The 16,892-nt window shown below is 51.3% G+C and overlaps 1 protein-coding gene across 11 annotated transcripts; it reads left to right on the top strand.

The window, feature by feature from the left end:
* The first annotated feature begins 5,155 nt into the window (after positions 1-5,155).
* Positions 5,156-16,517, top strand: ZNF205 (zinc finger protein 205). 11 transcript variants are annotated; one of them, XM_084881735.1, is made up of 8 exons: positions 5,311-5,417; positions 5,888-5,988; positions 9,261-9,394; positions 11,946-12,153; positions 12,441-12,532; positions 12,881-13,001; positions 14,965-15,060; positions 15,310-16,517. In XM_084881735.1, exons 3-8 carry the CDS (start codon positions 9,338-9,340, stop codon positions 16,335-16,337), a joined length of 1,602 nt encoding a protein of 533 aa, XP_084737861.1. In that variant the 5' UTR covers positions 5,311-5,417; positions 5,888-5,988; positions 9,261-9,337; the 3' UTR covers positions 16,338-16,517. The 11 variants fall into 11 exon arrangements, with proteins under 11 accessions (XP_084737866.1, XP_084737861.1, XP_084737863.1 ...); XM_084881736.1 differs by having other exon boundaries at positions 5,349-5,417; positions 5,865-5,988; XM_084881740.1 differs by lacking the exon at positions 5,311-5,417 and adding an exon at positions 5,156-5,174 and having other exon boundaries at positions 12,441-13,001; positions 14,965-15,072; positions 15,310-16,511.
* The last annotated feature ends 375 nt before the right edge of the window (positions 16,518-16,892 follow it).

The raw sequence follows: 16,892 nt of genomic DNA, 5'->3' as shown, positions 1-16,892 counted from the left end.
ATCCCTCTCTCTTCCTCTCTGTAAAAAATCAATAAAATATATTTAAAAAAAAAAAAAAAGAAAAAAGAAAGAAAGAAAGAAAGAAAGAAAAGAAAAAAGCAGAGGCCTGCTTGACCCAACTACCCAAAACAGCCAGACAAAGGCCTGGGAGGGAGACAAGACTGACACTAGCTTTCGGCCTCATCCCTAAACCTCAGCCAGCTTGTGGGCTTTGCCTAATATCTCAGCTCCTGGCTCAGCACGGGTTTAGACCACTCATTCATTCATTCATTCATTCGGAAAACATTTGCTTCCCTAATGTGTGTCGGGCAAGGATGCAGGCTCGGTGGACAGACAAGGGCTGCCTCCATGAGGCTTTAGGTCCCTGAAGCAGGATTCCCTTTATTTCTCTCATTAACAGAAGTTACTTTGCAGGAAAAAAGTGCTTAATGAACATTTAGCTCTCTTCAAATTCATCCTGAACTTTGAAAAATACATCCCCCTCTCCCAGAGTGTTATCCATGAACAAACAAAAATTCTTGTTAAGTTGCTGAATGACTTATCTCTATTTAGTAAGTGGTAAACACATCCCCAAAGGACTTTTAATATCCACCTACCTATTTGGGGTATATTTCAGGATCTCCTAAAATTATATTGAAACTGCAAACCTCAACTATTCTACTTGTTACCTTAGGATTTTTGGAAGTAATTGGTGTTTTAACACACACACACACACACACACACCCCTTACCATTTATTTATTAAATGTGGGGAAAATTAAATGTGGGGAAAATTAAAGCCAGGTCAGCAGAAGTACATGACAAGATGACTGACAGGGTCTTCATCTTTCCTCCCATCTCTTCAGAAATTTCAAGAGAAAAACAAATCTTCCTGTATTTTCAATTTATGTAAGATTCCTCCATTTAGGATAATTCAGTGCAAAGAGAGAACTCCTCCAACACTGGGAAGAATTACCATTAAAAGCCCTATGATTGTGAAGCCCGTGTGGCTCAATGGTTGAGTGTTGACCTATGATCCAGGAGATCATGGTTAGATTCCCCGTCAGAGCACATGCCTGGGTTGCGGTTTCGATCCCCAGGAGGGGGAAGCCGATCAATGATCCTCATCATTGATGTTTCCATCTCTCCCTCTTCCTTCCTCTTTGAAATCAATAATTTATATTTTAAAGCCCTTTGACCCCTGAATAGCCTCTGGTTAATCCAGTGGCCTAAGTGTGTCCCTAAACTGTATTAAGCCTTGGTTGTGTTGCTCGGTGGTTAGCGTGTTGGCCCATGCACTGAAGGTTCTTGGATTCCCAGTCAAGGGCATGTACCTGGTTTGCAGGTTCCATCCCCAACCCTGGTCAGGTGTGTATAGAAGGCACACATCTTTGTCACATCAATGTTCCTCTCTTTCTCTCTTTCCCTCTCTCTCCTCCTCTTCTCAGTCCCTCCCTCCCTTCCAATCTATCTAAAAATCAATGGAAAAAATAGCTTGGGTGAGGATTAAAATATATATATATATATATATATATATATATATATATAGTCAGTTCAATTCCAGGACAGGTCATATGCCTGGGCTGTGGGCTCAATCCCCAATAGGCGGTATGCAGGAGGTGACTGGTTGATGTATTGCTGTTTCTCTTCCTTCCTCTCTCTCTAAAAATCAATAAAGGCTTAAAAATAAACTTTATAACTTTATTAATAATTAATAATTATTTTTAATAATATCTTTTCCTGAAGCTGTAACCCCAGCATTTTCCTCTGGGCAGTCACAGGCTTGAAGGAGTAATTGCACGGTGTTTATGGCATAGCCAGACCCCTCACTGAGGGCAACCCTGGTACAGAAGTGTGGGGATTGATAAGAACACAAGATGAGTCTTGGCCTGTCCCAGTCTTTCTTTAAAAAAAAATATATTTTATTTTTTACAGAGAGGAAGGGAGAGGCATAGAGAGTTGAAACCATCAATGAGAGAGAAACATTGATCAGCTGCCTCCTGCACACCCCCTACTGGGGATGTGCCTGAAACCAAGGTACATGTCCTTGACCAGAATCAAACCTGGGACCCTTCAGGCATCAGGCTGATGCTCTATCCACTGAGCTAACCTGTTAGGGCTGGATTAATATTTCACATCAAATTTGTATCTTTTCTGATGTTCTCTATTTCAGTAAATATAGTATAGTCCATTTAATCACACAAGCCAGAATTTGGACTTATTCTCCCCCCCCCCATAGGAATATGAAGTTTATTTTTTTAATTTTTATTGAGATATTATATGTGTACATATCTTACCATTGCCCCACACACACACTCGCATACATGCCCTCCCTCCCCAGAGTTTTTTGTCTATTTGTTATGCTTATATGCATGCATACAAGTCCTTCGGTTGATCTCTTATCTCCCCCATATCTCCCTTCCCTCCCTGCTATAATTTGACAGTCTGTTTGTTGCTTTATTGTCTCTGTATCTATATTTTTGTTCATCAGTTTATAATGTTCTTTATTATCCATAAATGAGTGAGATCATGTTGTGTTTTTCTTTCACTGACTGGCTTATTCACTTATTCTTGACCTCCTCACTTTACTTCATTCTGACATTTTATCAATCTCTAAGTTCTGTAAGTCTAATATTGTAAATATTTTTCAAGTCTGCCCAATTCTCTACCTCCATTGCCATCACCCATACCCAGGTCACCATTCTGTCTTACCTGAACCATAGCAATGGCTGAACTGTTTCTCTTCATTCACTTTGTTGTTGCTTTTTAAAGTAAACTTTTAAATGTAACATACAGAAATGTATAAAAACCAACAATGAAGAGTGTGATGGGTTTCTACCAAGTGAAAACAGCCTTTTAGCCAGCATCGGGATCAAATCAGAACTTATTGCGCTAGCCGGTTTGGGTCAGTGGATAAAGCGTAGGCCTGTGGACTGAAGAGTCCCCTGGACACTCGCCTGAGTCAGGAAGTCAAGGGTACATGCCTGGGTTATGGGTTCAATCCCCAGTAGGGGCATGCAAGAGGCAGCCAATCAATGATTCTCTCTCATCATTGATGCTTCTATCGCTCTCTCCCTCTTCCTTCCTCTCTGAGATCAATAAAAATATTTTTTTTAAAAAAGAACTATCAACACCCCTGGGGAGCATAACCAATTTACCCTATTAAATTTGGTGGCTTGCTGAGCTGAGGCTGAAACTGCTAGCCTTGACAATTGTGCAAAGAAAGACTTAGTTTTGCTGCTTATGCAGGAGACTTCTGTCCCCCTGGGAGCTTGCCCAGGGCAGGAAAAAGCATCTTTGACAGGCAGACTGCCAAGCCAGCATCATGGCTGATATCCAGAAGCCATGCTTGGGGTTGGCAGCTTCTCTGCCTCCCCTATTTGCAAGATTAGATGTTAGTCTTGCTCACCCACTAGGAAGGAACAAAGCCTCCATGATCATAACTGCTGAGTAGTTCCTGTTGCTGCAAGACAAGGGCATCAAGAATTTGGTGGTGAGAGGGACCTGGTTAAAGAGACTGAGATATATATATATATATATATACATATATATATATATATATATATATATATATATATATATAGAGAGAGAGAGAGAGAGAGAGAGAGAGGGAGGGAGGGAGGGAGAGAGAGACAATGAAATATGCCCTAGTTAAAACAAAACAAAAACAAAAAAACAAAAACAAAACAAACAACAACAAAAAAACACCCAAAGCACTACTTGAGCTCAGCACACAACATCTCCATCCAAACCTGCCCTAAGAGACGACCAAATTGTGGCTTCTAACAGCCTAAGGCTAGGATGACCCTAGCGCCCCCTCCCCACACCCCTAAAATGCCTGCCTGAAAAAGCTCAAGCTGCTGCCAGGAGAATTTAGTTTGTTCTAGTCAACACCTGGTGATTGGCCCCTGACCTCCCTTTCTCAGACTATTTACTAAAAAGGCTTATAAATGTGAATATGTGTGTTTTACAAATCAGAAGCCATCTGTCACAGCCCTGAGAGTCATTCCTTTGAAATGCATTTGCCAGGAAGGACAAGAGTCGTCTCCCTACTCCGTGGGAGGATGGACTACTGACACTTCCAGCAGACACACCTGGCCTCATCACAGCTACACTGACCGGCTCTGTGCCCTTTCACTTCTGAGTCCACTGAGCCCCTTCTCTCCCTGCCTCACCCTCCCTTTCCCAAGTGCCCTGTCAAATCGGATGGCATGCCGCTCTTTTCCCTGCTGTCAGTAGTTACCGAATAAAATCTTCCCACCGCTTTAACCAGTGTCCGGCTGTGTTTGTCTTCGACACAATGCATGTTTGTTTGTTTGTTTAATATATATATATATATATATATATATATATATATATATATATATATAAAAAATATATTTTATTGATTTTTTTACAGAGAGGAATAGAGTGTTAGAAACATCAATGAGAGAGAATCATCGATCAGCTGCCTCTTGCACACCCCCAACTGGGGATGTGCCCGCAACCCAGGTAAATTCCCTTGACCAGAATCGAACCCGGGACCCTTCAGTCCGCAGACCGGTGCTCTACCACTGAGCCAAACCGGTTTCGGCTGTTTAATATATTTTTTATTGATTTTTTACAGAGAGGAAGGGAGAAGGATAGAGCTAGAAACATCCGTGAGAAACAAACATCGACCAGCTGCCTCCTGCATACCCCCTCCTGGGGATGTGCCAGCAACCAAGGTACATGCCCTTGACCAGAATCGAACCTGGGACCTCAATACCCAGATTAACGCGCTAGCCACTGAGCCAAACCGGTTTCGGCATGCATGTTGTTGTTGTTGTTGTTTTCCTCTTCTCTGTATGTTTTTTTATATTGCACAATCTCTAAGATGTGTTACACACACAGAGTAGGGGTAAGTCAGCAGCACATGGTGGCATACACTCCCCTATCTGAAACAAAATTCAGACTAGGTGAGTGTGGGAGGAGACCTTGTCCCCGGAAGGCCGGGCCGGAGTTTGCTCTGGGTTGGTAGCTTGGTGGCCCCGCGCAGACCGCCTCAATTTCCCCATCGCGGGCTTGCAAGCATCCGCCCCCGAGTTCTCGCTGCTTCGGGTGGCCCCGCGCCCGGTGCCCGTAGCTGGCACCGCGAGAGCCGGGAAAACCGGAAGTTGGAGTGGGGCAGCCGGACGGGAAACGCCAGCACACCCGCCTGGGTCCGGAGGCGCAAGGGTAACTCCACTCAGCGGGGCTGCCCCTGGGGGCGCGGAAGGGAGCGCGCAGGTGCGAGTGGCCGGACGGCGCCTTGGAGAGGCGGGGCCATGTGAACGTCAGCCAATCACCAGCGTGTCCGCGGGGCGGGGCAACGTCGTTGCCTAGGCAACACTCTCCCAGCACCGGTGCTCCGAAAGCGTCCTCTCCGCTGCCTCGCATTAGGGGGGACCCAGCGGCGGAGTCACCTCTGTCCTTCTGGGGGTGAGCTCCCACGACCTGGTCTCCGGCAGACTTGGGGGTTCTTATTTTTCTTCTTTATTCCTGGGACCCCTCCTATCTAACACTTGTACTGGTTTTCTTTTTTCCTTTGTCAGTGGTGAACATTTACTCTGCTCTATTTATTCTATTATTCCTGTTTTTCTCCTTCTCTCCCATTCCTTTATTTTCCTCTCTGGTCTCTTCTTCCTAAGACTAGATGTTTACATTGGCCTGTCTCCAGCCTGGGCTGCCTTAATACAAGACTATTTTTTCCTTACTTAAGATTATTATTATTTTTTTCTTATTTAAGATTATTGTGGGTGTGTTTTTTTTAGTTTTTATTATTCTGGGTGTGTTTTTTGTTTGTTTTTGTTTTTGTAAAGTCCTCTTTAAGACCTGATAAGCTCTCAGGCCAATCTCTGAAGATAGGTCATGATTTATTTTCTAAAGGTAGCGAATTCTCCTTACTCAAGCTCAATGAAGCCACCTGATACCAGTTTGCATTTGTGTTTCCGGTGCCTGAAGCTCCGATAAGCGCTTTCATCCATAATTATCCTTGTGACAGGCTCCTGAGGTGAGTATGTACCTACACTGGTGGCCTGTGAACTGGACAGCCGGTGATTTGTGCTGGATTTATATGGAGTTATTTTTTTTAAATTTATTTTAGTCATCAACATTTAAAAGTCAGGACATTTCACATAAAAATCTTATTCTTTTGAGTTCTCTTGAAAAATCCTCAAGCTTTGGCAATTCTGGTTCCCCAACTGTCACCTCTTAAACAAAATATGGTTTATTGAGGCTCCTGAAGTCCCTCCCCTCTCTGGTCTTACACCCAACGAACCAGTCATTTGTGGTATTGCCTAGCTGCTGGATGCATGCAGTTTTTTGTTTTTTGTTTTTTTTAACAGAATATGATTATATTTAATACACAAGTTTCATACAACCAATGCATTTAGGTTTTGATCTCTGCGTTACTCATTGACTCGCCCTGCCTGGGTGCCTTTCTGGACTCTCCGGGGAATTCCCACATAGCAAGCGTGAGGGCCTTTCCTCCGGCGCCTGCTCGGGCCTCGCACCGGTCCTGGAAGGGTTTCCTTTTATTTCCAAGAAGGCACTAATATCTGTCATATAGCAGGTGCTCAGTATATATTTTAATAGTTAAATAAATATTATTACTTTATTCGGTCTAGTGTAGGCAATCCCCTGGTGGGACCCAAATCCTCGGACTTCCCAATATCCCTGACGTGTCCCTTACTAGGTGAGGGTAGACTTTTGCCCAGGAAGCACTCTTTTTGGACTCCTGGGACTGCCATGGGCTAAAACGGCTCGCCGAGGAGCAAGGTCCCTTACTCTGGACAGCGGCCATGCTCCCCCTGATGGAGAAATGCTCACAGATTGAGCAGGTCACCTTCTTCAGGGCTCCCTGTGGCTTCTTCTCAGTTTGTAGCTCTCTCTGGCTTGAAAACAATAGTTACTTTTGCTCCACCTTTTGTACATCTCTCTTTACCTTGAGGATTAAAATGTCTGGAGATACTGACCAGAGATAAACCCTATGGGTAATTTCTCCTTCATCAAAGTGACAACAGAATGGGTTGGAGTCCTGGGACTCCTAAAACATGTTGAACTCCAGAAGGAGAGTTGCAAACTTAAAATATTGCAGGAGCCAAGTGGGAACCAGATGTGGCGTATGAGAGCGGCCCCTGGGTGTGAGGAAGTTGGGTCCAGAGTTGCCAGATGTTCTAATTTTTCAAGAAAATAACATTTATGAGAATTCTAATTTTTAAATGTTGGAAACTAATCTATAATAATAAAAGCATAATATGCTAATTAGACCAGACATCCATCTGGACGACCTTCCGGATGAAGCCAGGGCTGTGAGAGAAGCCCAGGTCCTGGGTGCCTGCCAGCAGCCCGAGGGAAGCCCAGGCCCCAGGTGCCGGAGGGAAGCTGGTGCCGGCAGCCAGCCAGGCGAAGGGAGGCCTACTCTTGCACAAATTTCATGCATCGGGCCTCTGATTTTCTAAAAGCGAAATCCTTATGAGCCTTTGTAGCATGCCTGAAGGCTGGTACAGGGGCCAGTCATGCTTGTCTTACTGGATGCAGTGGACACTGCATATTTCCTGGAAGAAAAGGGATGGGTTCGTGTGGGCTATTGTACTATTTCCTCTGCCCATTGCCTTGCCCACCAACCTTCCCCTGCCCATGGCCTTCAGCCCGTCAGCCCTGATTTCAGAGGTGTAGGGAAATGGGGGAACAATCATTGATTCAAACGTTGGTTTTGTTTCATCTCCACTTCTTCCCATTCCACTGTGTCCCAACACCGGATTACTTTGAAGTAATCAGCCCGGGACGGATGGGCTGAAGGCAGTGGGCAGGGGAATGTTTCCTGGAGGAAATTTCTAGTCCCCACCCCCTTTCTGACTGGGAGGTGGAATAGGAACCTACCAGGGATGTCTGAGGGTCTGGGGCCCCATGGGTAGTTGGGCCAGACCCCTTAGCCTCCGCTTACCTCAGCCTCGGGAGGGAGTTGAGGGTAGGAGGCAATTAGAAAAATTAGATTGATCCCCCATCTTTCAGAGGTGTAGGGAAATGGGGGAAAGAGGCAGAAGGGAGATCCTGGGCTTCTTATGGAGCGGGAACTCTGTATCAGTCTTGGGGGGAATCCGGAGGACCTGCTGACCAGCCTAGGGCCGTAAATAAAATCCAGGGGAAATCTCTATGGAGACACCACAGACCTTCAGAAGTCCTCAATGGTGCTGAAAAGGACCATCTACCCCTCCACCCAGCAAAGTGCCTCCCTCCTGTGAGGACAGCTGCAATGTTGTCTCTGAAACGCCAAATGTCAAACTCCTCCCATAAAACGCATTTTCCCGTATTTGCACCACTGCTTGGGTGGCATCTCTAGTAGTACGTGCCCGGAAAAGTGATTGTGAGCTGCCAGTGCAGACTGGGACTGACCTTTGGGGCAAGAGCAGACACTGCTGGGCTGGGGACCCTAAACCCGGAACCCTCGAAGCCAGGAACTCTCTACGACTGCAGCTACGCGGGGAACGTGATCTGGGAGGGACTTCCTGTTGTCCTTAATCCCAGTCTCCGCCCAGCTCCCCTTCCCAGGTGCTGGCTGCCGCGACAACTTTCCTGGGGGAGGAGCCCCCTTCCCACTGTTCAAGGTGCCCCATCCACCTCCACCTCAGTAAGGGTGGGGGGCCGGGGTGGGGGCCTGAATCCAAAGACTGGTGCGGGCGGCCAGCTGGCAGGAGGGGAGGGGGTCGAGGGTGGAAGGCTTGGAGAGAAGGGGTCCTAAACCCAGCTTGGGGAAGGGGAAGGACAGGATGGACATCCTCCGGTCAGGACCCTCAGCCAGATGGACTCCCAGTGCCAGGCGGGTCATTGCAGCTGCAGGGGGGTGGGGTGGGGGAGGGCTGCTGAGAATGGGCAGCTCACTTTCTGGATCCCAGGCAGGGCTGAGTCAGGCCGAGTTCAGGGTCTATGTGTGTCCTGAGCCAGAGAAACGCCAGATCCTGGATTCCCCCGCTGCACTGGCTGTGGCGTTAGGGGCCCCACACAGCACCTGCTTTGTAGGATCTCTGCAGAGCTTCTGATGACAGGAGATACAGATTCCTAGTCTGTATTTGAGCTAATGGGTTCTGGCTTAGTGATAAATGGGACAATACAAAATAGCATGCTGTAGGAGCGAGGAGCAAAAAAACAGGGAGGCCGTCGGATGGTATCAAGGAGGCTTTATTTTTTATTGAAAACGAGGATGCATCTGGCCCTCCATGGGATTTTGGGGGGCACTTCAGAGGTGTCCAGGAGACGCTGCCTGATTTCCTTCTGCTCTTCTAGGCTCCTGGCCAGAGGCTGGAGGGGGCCTGGCCAACAGCGGGAAACAGCTCAGCTGTGCTTTCTTGCTGTGAGATAGAATGTCTGCAGATCGTGGCGGCATCCGGGCTACCCAGGACAAAGAGAGAGCCCAAGAGGTATGGACGGGGTGCCAGGTGAGGGGAGTGTGCTCTGGGAGGAACTGGAGCTGATGGTATCTTCCCAGGAGGGTGTCTGGACCAATCACTGGGGTGCAGAGCTGGTGGTGGGGGTGATGGGAGTATTAAAAAGAAGATGGTATGATTGGAAAGACTGTCCACCTGGGAATTGACTTCTTTGGAACTGCATTGCTTTGCCATAGTCAGAGGACCAAAGGCCGTGTTGTGAGGTAGCATTAGGCTGTGTAGGGACCCTACTGTGGAGGCCAGCTCTCTGACTAGAACCCAGAGCACACAGAAGCCTCAGTACCCTCCCCCACCACACACACACACACACACACACACACACACACTGTCCTTGGCCTGAGACCCCTTCTCTTATCTCTGGGTGTGAGCACCTAGGCCTTCCTGTACCGTGTGTGTGTGTGTGTGTGTGTGTGTGTGTGTGTGTGTGATTACAGGGAGACCAGAGTCACCAGGCTTGGAATCAGAGGAATATGAGTCAGTCACAGCCAGGTGTGTGACCTTGGGCAAGTCCCTGGCCTCTGGAAAGCAGGTGTAAGATCTATAAAATGTGGATCATGTGCCTGTTGTCCCCATCTGTCTCACCCAGGTAGTTAGGAGGCTCGGAGGAGGTAATGGGCAGAGTCCTCGGTAAGCAGTTCATCAGCCTGCCTATTGAGGTCATTTTGGTAACACACAAAACAAGAACACCCACAGCGACGGGAACCTGGTCAGAGAGACCGATGGCCCCTCTCCTAGGAGTAAAATACAAATCAAGCACCAGTTCTGTTTTTCCCACCAGAGAAGCACAAGGAATTGTTACCCGTGTGCGGTTTCCATTCCACAATGCCTTTGTAACTCCAAAGGGCCTCACACACCGATGACATTCCCTGCTGATGGTGGGTTCTGTCAGCTCACACAGTTGAGTAATAATAATAATAGCAACTTTTTTATGTTTATGTGGAACTTTCTGGGCAGTTCTTGCTCACCCGTTATCTGTGCAGGAGGCAGAGCAGCTGAGTCTTAGAGGCTGCCTCACCCACGTGGTTCTCAGGCACCCTGACTCCTGAGTTTCTTCCTGTGAGACTAACAGATGGACATGGGGGGAGTGGGAGGGTTTTGCATGAGTTCCCAGCAGAAGGCTGGCTAGTCCCGTGCTGTGGAGACAATGAGGCTTCACCAGGGGCCTCCAAGGGGAAGGGAAGTAACTTAACTGAGACTCTGCAGGTTTGGGTGGAGGCGGTGCCTGCTCAGGCGAATGGCTAGTGAGGCTCTGGATTTGAGCCCCCGTCACCTGACTAAAGCCTGCTCCTCACGCAGAGGCCGAGCTGAGGCTGGTGTGACGAAGGGGGGGCAAATTGGGAGGACCCTGCAGTCCACTGTGCGGGGTGGTGCTGAAGGGGGTGAGCTGGGAGGAGTTCTGTCAGACCACGATGGGCATCAGGCCTCAGCACACTTAGTGGCACTCTTGGTTTTTTTCCAAACGAACGCCCAACTACTCTGACCAAACTGAGTCAGGCCAGGAACAGCCCCAGGCCACACGATGCTCCCGGTCACCTTGAAGACATGGTGGCCCGAGGGTGACTTGGGAGTCAGAGACACTTGAGTTCGAATCCTGGTGGAGTCACTCACCAGCTTCATGATCTTGGGCCTTTGTCTGATCTCTGAGCCTGGGAAGATTAGTTTCCTGGGGCTGTAACACAGGACCACAAACTTGGTGGCTTAAAACAACCAGAATTGATTTCTCAGTTCCAAGGCCAGAAACCCAAACCCCCGGTGTTGCCAGGGTTCCCTCCCAAGGCTCCAGGGGAGAATCCTTTCTGCCTCTCCTGGCCTCTGGGGCTCCAGCTGTCCCGTGACTTGTGACAGCATCGCTCCAGCCTTTGCTTCTGTCTTCGCAGGGCTTCCTGCATATTTCCGTGTCCTCTCCCTTTTTTATAAGGACACCCACCAGTCATTAGATTTTCAACCTGCTGTACTTGGTTACTTCCTATATTAAAAATAATAATCCAGCCGAAACCGGTTTGGCTCAGTGGATAGAGTGTCGGCCTGTGGACTGAAGGGTCCCAGGTTTGATTCCGGTCAAGGGCATGTACCTTGGTTGCGGGCGCATCCCCAGTGGGGGTTGTGCAGGAGGCAGCTGATCGATTATTTTCTCTCATCGATGTTTCTAACTCTATCCCTCTCTCTTCCTCTCTGTAAAAAATCAATAAAATATATATTTTAAAATAATAATAATAATAATCCACACGGCGGTTAGAGGTGCAGGCCTGAATCGAAACAGGCAGCCGTCCTGTGGGCACAGCCAGCTGGCACCTCGCAGGGTTTGAGAAGCTGCCGTTCTTCCCTGTGGTGGTGAGCAGGCGGTGCACGGGCCCCTGGGGTGGGGAAAGGAGCAAGGCCAGCCTAAGGCTGTGTCTTGTGTTTGGTTGTGCATTCGGCCACACTAGGTGTCTGCCCTCGCAGGGACCCCTCGGTGTGGAGGACATGGGTGCTCGGCTGTGTCTCCCCGTCTCCGTCCCAGTGCTGATGGGGCTGCCATTCCTAGGTTCCAGGTCCAGGGCATCCCTGTCAAGAGATGCTTCCTGAGCCAAAGGAGATGGCGCCGTTGGGAGCCGCTCAGGAGTTGCCCTGCATTAAGACAGAGCTGCAAGAGCCGCACCCGGAGGAGGCGCTGCAGGAGGACAAGGCACAAAGAGCTTGGAGCTGGGGCCTAAGCCAGGGCGCTAAGGAGAAAGCTCTCTTTCTGCCCGGAGGTGAGGAGAGGGGTGAAGAGCAGTGCTTTCCTGGGCAGCGGCTGTGAGGAGAGAGGGAGGCTCACCGCCCAGGAGGGGAGGGGAAGAGGCCGCTGCCATGGTCAGGAGCGATGCCTGGGTGTCTGCTCACTTGCCTCTTGGAGGCCATCCTGGCACAGCCTCAGAGCCTACTGCCCTCTTCTTGGGTGGGGTCAGCGGTATGGATTTTCCAGGCATGAGCCCACTTGGGGAGCAGCAGGATGCAGCAGGATGAGGTGGCCTCTCTGAGGACCTCTCTCCTCTCGCAGCCCTCCCCTCCCCCCAGATCCCCGTGCTTTCCCAGGAGGGGAGGACCAGAGACCGGCAGATGGCTGCAGCGCTCCTCACTGCTTGGTCCCAGGTGAGTGCGCTGTCCAAGGCCGGGACAGCATCTCTGACCGAATCGTCCTCCAGAGCTCAGCAGGACCTGAGGGTGGGTGCTGGAGGGAAATGTGCTGGAGATCCGAGCTTTGGCTGTGGTGTCGGAAAGAAGGCCTCTTGTTTTTGTTCCTGTCTGTTGCACACAACTGCCTTATTCTGCCCCCCCCCCCCCCCAAAGAAAAAATCCTTGGGTGGCTCCTGCTTCACCCTCAGGCTGGGCAGCAGGTTGGGAGTTGGGAATCTCATCTTGGCCTCATCTTGGCACTGTCAGGCTGCCCCCACCATGCCTTGTCGTGTCCTGCAGAGAAGGCACTTTGTGTTGTTTCAGATGCCGGTCACCTTTGAGGACGTGGCTCTGTACCTCTCCCGGGAGGAGTGGGGGCAGCTGGACCACACGCAGCAGAGTTTCTACCGGGATGTCCTGCAGAAGCGAAACGGGCTGGCCTTGGGTAAGGCTGGCCCTTGTGTTGGGGCGACCACTTCCTGAGGCCCCAGATGTCAGAGGTGGGGTGTGTCCACTGTCACCTCCCAGCTTTCCAAGGCCTAACCCCTTCTCGCAGTTCACGTAGACAGTGCTATTATGTAGAACCTTCTAGTGATGGGCATGCTCCACGTATGGGCTGAGCTGGCAGCCATGAGCCAGGTGTGGCTGTAGAGCATAGAAATGTGGTTAGAGCAACTGAGTATTTAATTTATTTCATTTAATCAGCTCAGTTTTGAACTGAAATAGCTATATGTGGCTAGTTGGCTGCTGGACTAGACAGTGCCTACCTACAGATTCTGCTTCTCTTTGGTTCTTCTGTGTGCTTATACCTGTAGTTTCACCCTTCTCTCTCTCTCTCTCTCTCTCTCTCTCTCTCTCTCTCTCTCTCTCTCTCTTTTATTTCAGAGAGGAAGGGAGAGGGGAGAAAGAGATAGAAACATCAATGATGAGAGAGAATCATTGATCTGCTGCTTCCTGCATGCCCCCTACTGAGGATTGAGCACACAGTCTGGGCATGTGTGCTGATCAGGAATGGAACCGTGACCTCCTGGTTCATAAGTTGATACTCATCCACTGAGCCACACCAGCTATGCACGAAACTAGGCTTTTGAAGTGTCTGAGCAGAAAACTTGGCTCTGGGGTCAGGGCCGCATGCCTGCAGTAGGGGGACATGGTGCCAGTTAATCTCCAGATTAACTCATGCCCAAGAGGCATGTCCTCTTCTCAGAGGGGCGTGGCTCTCTCTGTTTTTCTCACTGTAAGAGTTAAGTCACAGGGCTGTCCTCACTTTCAGACTAGTTTTTTTGGGCAGATTTTCATGAGATCTTATGAAAAACTCAGTGTGTACATTCATTTTTTAAAAATATATTTTTTATTTCACAGAGGAAGGAAGAGGGGGAGAGAGAATTATTGGTCAGCTGCCTCCTGCACACCCCACACTGGGGATGAAGCCCACAACCTGGACATATGCCCTGACCAGAAATCGAACCTTGACCTCCTGGTTCATAGGTTGACATTCAACCACTGAGCCATGCTGGCTGGGCTCTTCATTCATTCATTCATTCATTCATTCGTTCGTTCGTTCAGTTAGTATGTCTATCAACACACATCTGTTGCACACCTGCTAGTCCCAAGTGGAGCTGGGGGCTTGGTAATGGCCCCCTCTGACGTCAGTGGTGAGCTGAGACCCCTACGGTCCCTGATGGACCCCAAAATCACAGCCACCCTGCTCACTCCTTTAGTTGTTAACTCTCAGGGCCCAGATCAGCAGGACTAGGCAAGTCCTGGGCGATCAGAGGGAACCTAGTGCCCATTTGTGGCCCCATGACAGGTCTCAGGAATGACCAGTTTGTCCAACACAAGCTTCCTGGGAGCTTGGATCAGGGTATGGAGGCCAGGCCCTCTGCTCTCTTACTGACTTAACCGGAATTCTCAGGCCTTTACCACGGACTTACCGAATGGACCTCTGGTCCCTGACTTCTGGGTGGTCAGTGTCTCTGGCCTTCCTGTCCCCGGCCCTCCCCCAGGAGCCCTTTTTTTGCTGATGGTCTTGGAAAGGTGTAGGCGCAGGAGTGGGAGACTGTTTGGTTTCCAACGATGCTGGGCCCACTGCTGTGGCAGTGAGGGAGCGGGTCGCTGGCCGCCGAACTGGCCCTTTACTCCTGGTGCTCCTTCAGGGAGACGAGGAGGAGCCCTGATTCGGCCCTGGAAAGACGTGTCTGGGGGTGGCCCTGGAACGTGCTTCCTAGAGAGGGTGGACATCTGATACCAAGCAGTCTTTGCGCTCATGTGGTATTACCTGGTGTTTCCGGTTGCACCCATTCCCTTTGCTGTGTCACTTCTCGGTGTGTGTGTGTGTGTGTGTGTGTGTGTCTTCTGCTGGGCAGCCGGGAGGTCTGTGACTGAGCACTGCATCTCTTTTCGGGCAGGGTTTCCCTTCAGCAGAACTTTCTGGGCCTCCCAGGTGCAGGGCAAGGGCGAGGCCTCCAGTGCACGCCTGCAGATGGGAGATGAAGAGGAGAGAGGTGCGTCCAGAGGTGATGGCGGGCAGTGGGTTGTCGGTGTCACTCCCAGGTGCCCTTTGTCCGTGCGGGCTCTGGTTCCTGTGGGTGCAGACCTGGCCCTGCCTGGGGCAGGGTGCCAGCCTCCCCTCCTCTGCTCAGGGTGACCGTCGTTCCCCAGGCCCCCCTCTGGTCCTTGCGCTTTTCTCCATCTCTGGAATTCCCTTGGGCCTCTCACAAAAGCCTCTCTCTGGTTGGAAACGGTTTCTCCAGGAGCGGTGGAGGTGAGAAAGGAGGACCCGGCAGTCCCTGGGAACGTGAAGTCCTTTCGGACCAGGACAGGGAGAGCCCAGGATGTCCTACAGTGTGGATGGCAGGCAGCCGGCAGCCAGAGAATGGGGCCCACCAAAGATGAGGGGCCGCCGGGGGTCCCGGAGGAGAGAGAGCTGGAGCCAGCCCTGTCCGACACGGACCCGTTAGAGAAACCCGGCGAGGGGGAGACGGGCGCCCCCGAAAGCGGCGAGGAGGGCGTGGCCCCCGACGGTGACCCCAGCAAGAAGACCTACAAATGCGAGCAGTGCGGCAAGGGCTTCAGCTGGCACTCCCACCTGGTGACGCACCGGCGCACGCACACGGGCGAGAAGCCCTACGCCTGCACGGACTGCGGCAAGCGCTTCGGCCGCAGCTCGCACCTCATCCAGCACCAGATCATCCACACGGGCGAGAAGCCCTACACCTGCCCGTCCTGCTGGAAGAGCTTCAGCCACCACTCGACGCTGATCCAGCACCAGCGCATCCACACGGGCGAGAAGCCCTACGTGTGCGACCGCTGCGCCAAGCGCTTCACGCGCCGCTCGGACCTGGTCACGCACCAGGGCACGCACACCGGGGCCAAGCCCCACAAGTGTCCCGTCTGCAGCAAGTGCTTCACGCAGAGCTCGGCCCTGGTCACCCACCAGCGCACCCACACGGGGGTGAAGCCCTACCCCTGTCCCGAGTGCGGCAAGTGCTTCAGCCAGCGCTCCAACCTCATCGCGCACAACCGCACGCACACGGGGGAGAAGCCCTACCACTGCCTCGACTGCGGCAAGAGCTTCAGCCACAGCTCGCACCTCACCGCCCACCAGCGTACCCACCGCGGGGTCCGGCCCTACGCCTGCCCGCTCTGCGGCAAGAGTTTCAGCAGGCGCTCCAACCTGCACCGGCACGAGAAGATCCACACCACCGGCCCCAAGGCCCTGGCCATGCTGATGCTGGGGGCTGCGGGTGCTCTAGCGGCACCCCCGCCTGCCCCCACCTAGGAGGCCTGGAGGGAGGGGCGGCCCGGGGAGGAACGAGGGCAGCTGCAGTGGCAGTGAGAAGGTGCTGGGAAGGGAGTTGGGAGGTCCTGGCGTGGGGGTGGGACATGGCAACACTGGGAGTGTCCACGTTGAAGAGCAGGCAGGCTAGCTGCAAATTAAAGGACTTGGAATTCAAGCCACAGCCTATGGCTCTGTCTTGGGGTGGGGTGGTGGGGTGGGGAGGGTTGGGGCCATGGGGGATGCTGGTGGCTGGCCCCGGACTTGGGTTGGGGCCCTATCCAAATGGTCAGGACCATAAGTCTCCAGGCAAAGGAGGGTGTAAGACCTGAAGCCAACCAGCCACTGCCGGAATTGTGGACTCCCGGGGGCCCTCAGCTGTGCCATCACTCAGACCATGGGCCTTGCCCACTGAGCCCTGAAACCGCCCTGGGCCTGCCTGCGGGAAGCCTGAGCGGGCCAGGGCCAGCTTGTGAACTCACATTGTCTCCTGCCTGCCCTGTTTCCTGTCGCAGGTGCCAGCTCAGACATTTTCCATCTGCTTTCGCTGGGGTCTCG

The sequence above is a fragment of the Pipistrellus hanaki genome, assembly GCF_964339955.1.
Source record: "Pipistrellus hanaki genome assembly, chromosome: 4".
NCBI classification, from domain to species: domain Eukaryota; kingdom Metazoa; phylum Chordata; class Mammalia; order Chiroptera; family Vespertilionidae; genus Pipistrellus; species Pipistrellus hanaki.
The sequence above is the reverse complement of the archived record's forward strand: the minus strand, read 5'-3'. Positions and strand labels throughout refer to the sequence as shown.

Bases quoted from the DNA above. Each gene is read 5' to 3' on its own strand.
- ZNF205 (XM_084881740.1), top strand. From the start codon at position 9,338: ATGTCTGCAGATCGTGGCGGCATCCGGGCTACCCAGGACAAAGAGAGA. The intron at 9,395-11,945 runs GTATGGACGGGG...TGCCATTCCTAG, and splicing joins ACAAAGAGAGAGCCCAAGAG to GTTCCAGGTCCAGGGCATCC. The intron at 15,073-15,309 runs GTGATGGCGGGC...CGGTTTCTCCAG, and splicing joins GGAGAGAGGTGCGTCCAGAG to GAGCGGTGGAGGTGAGAAAG.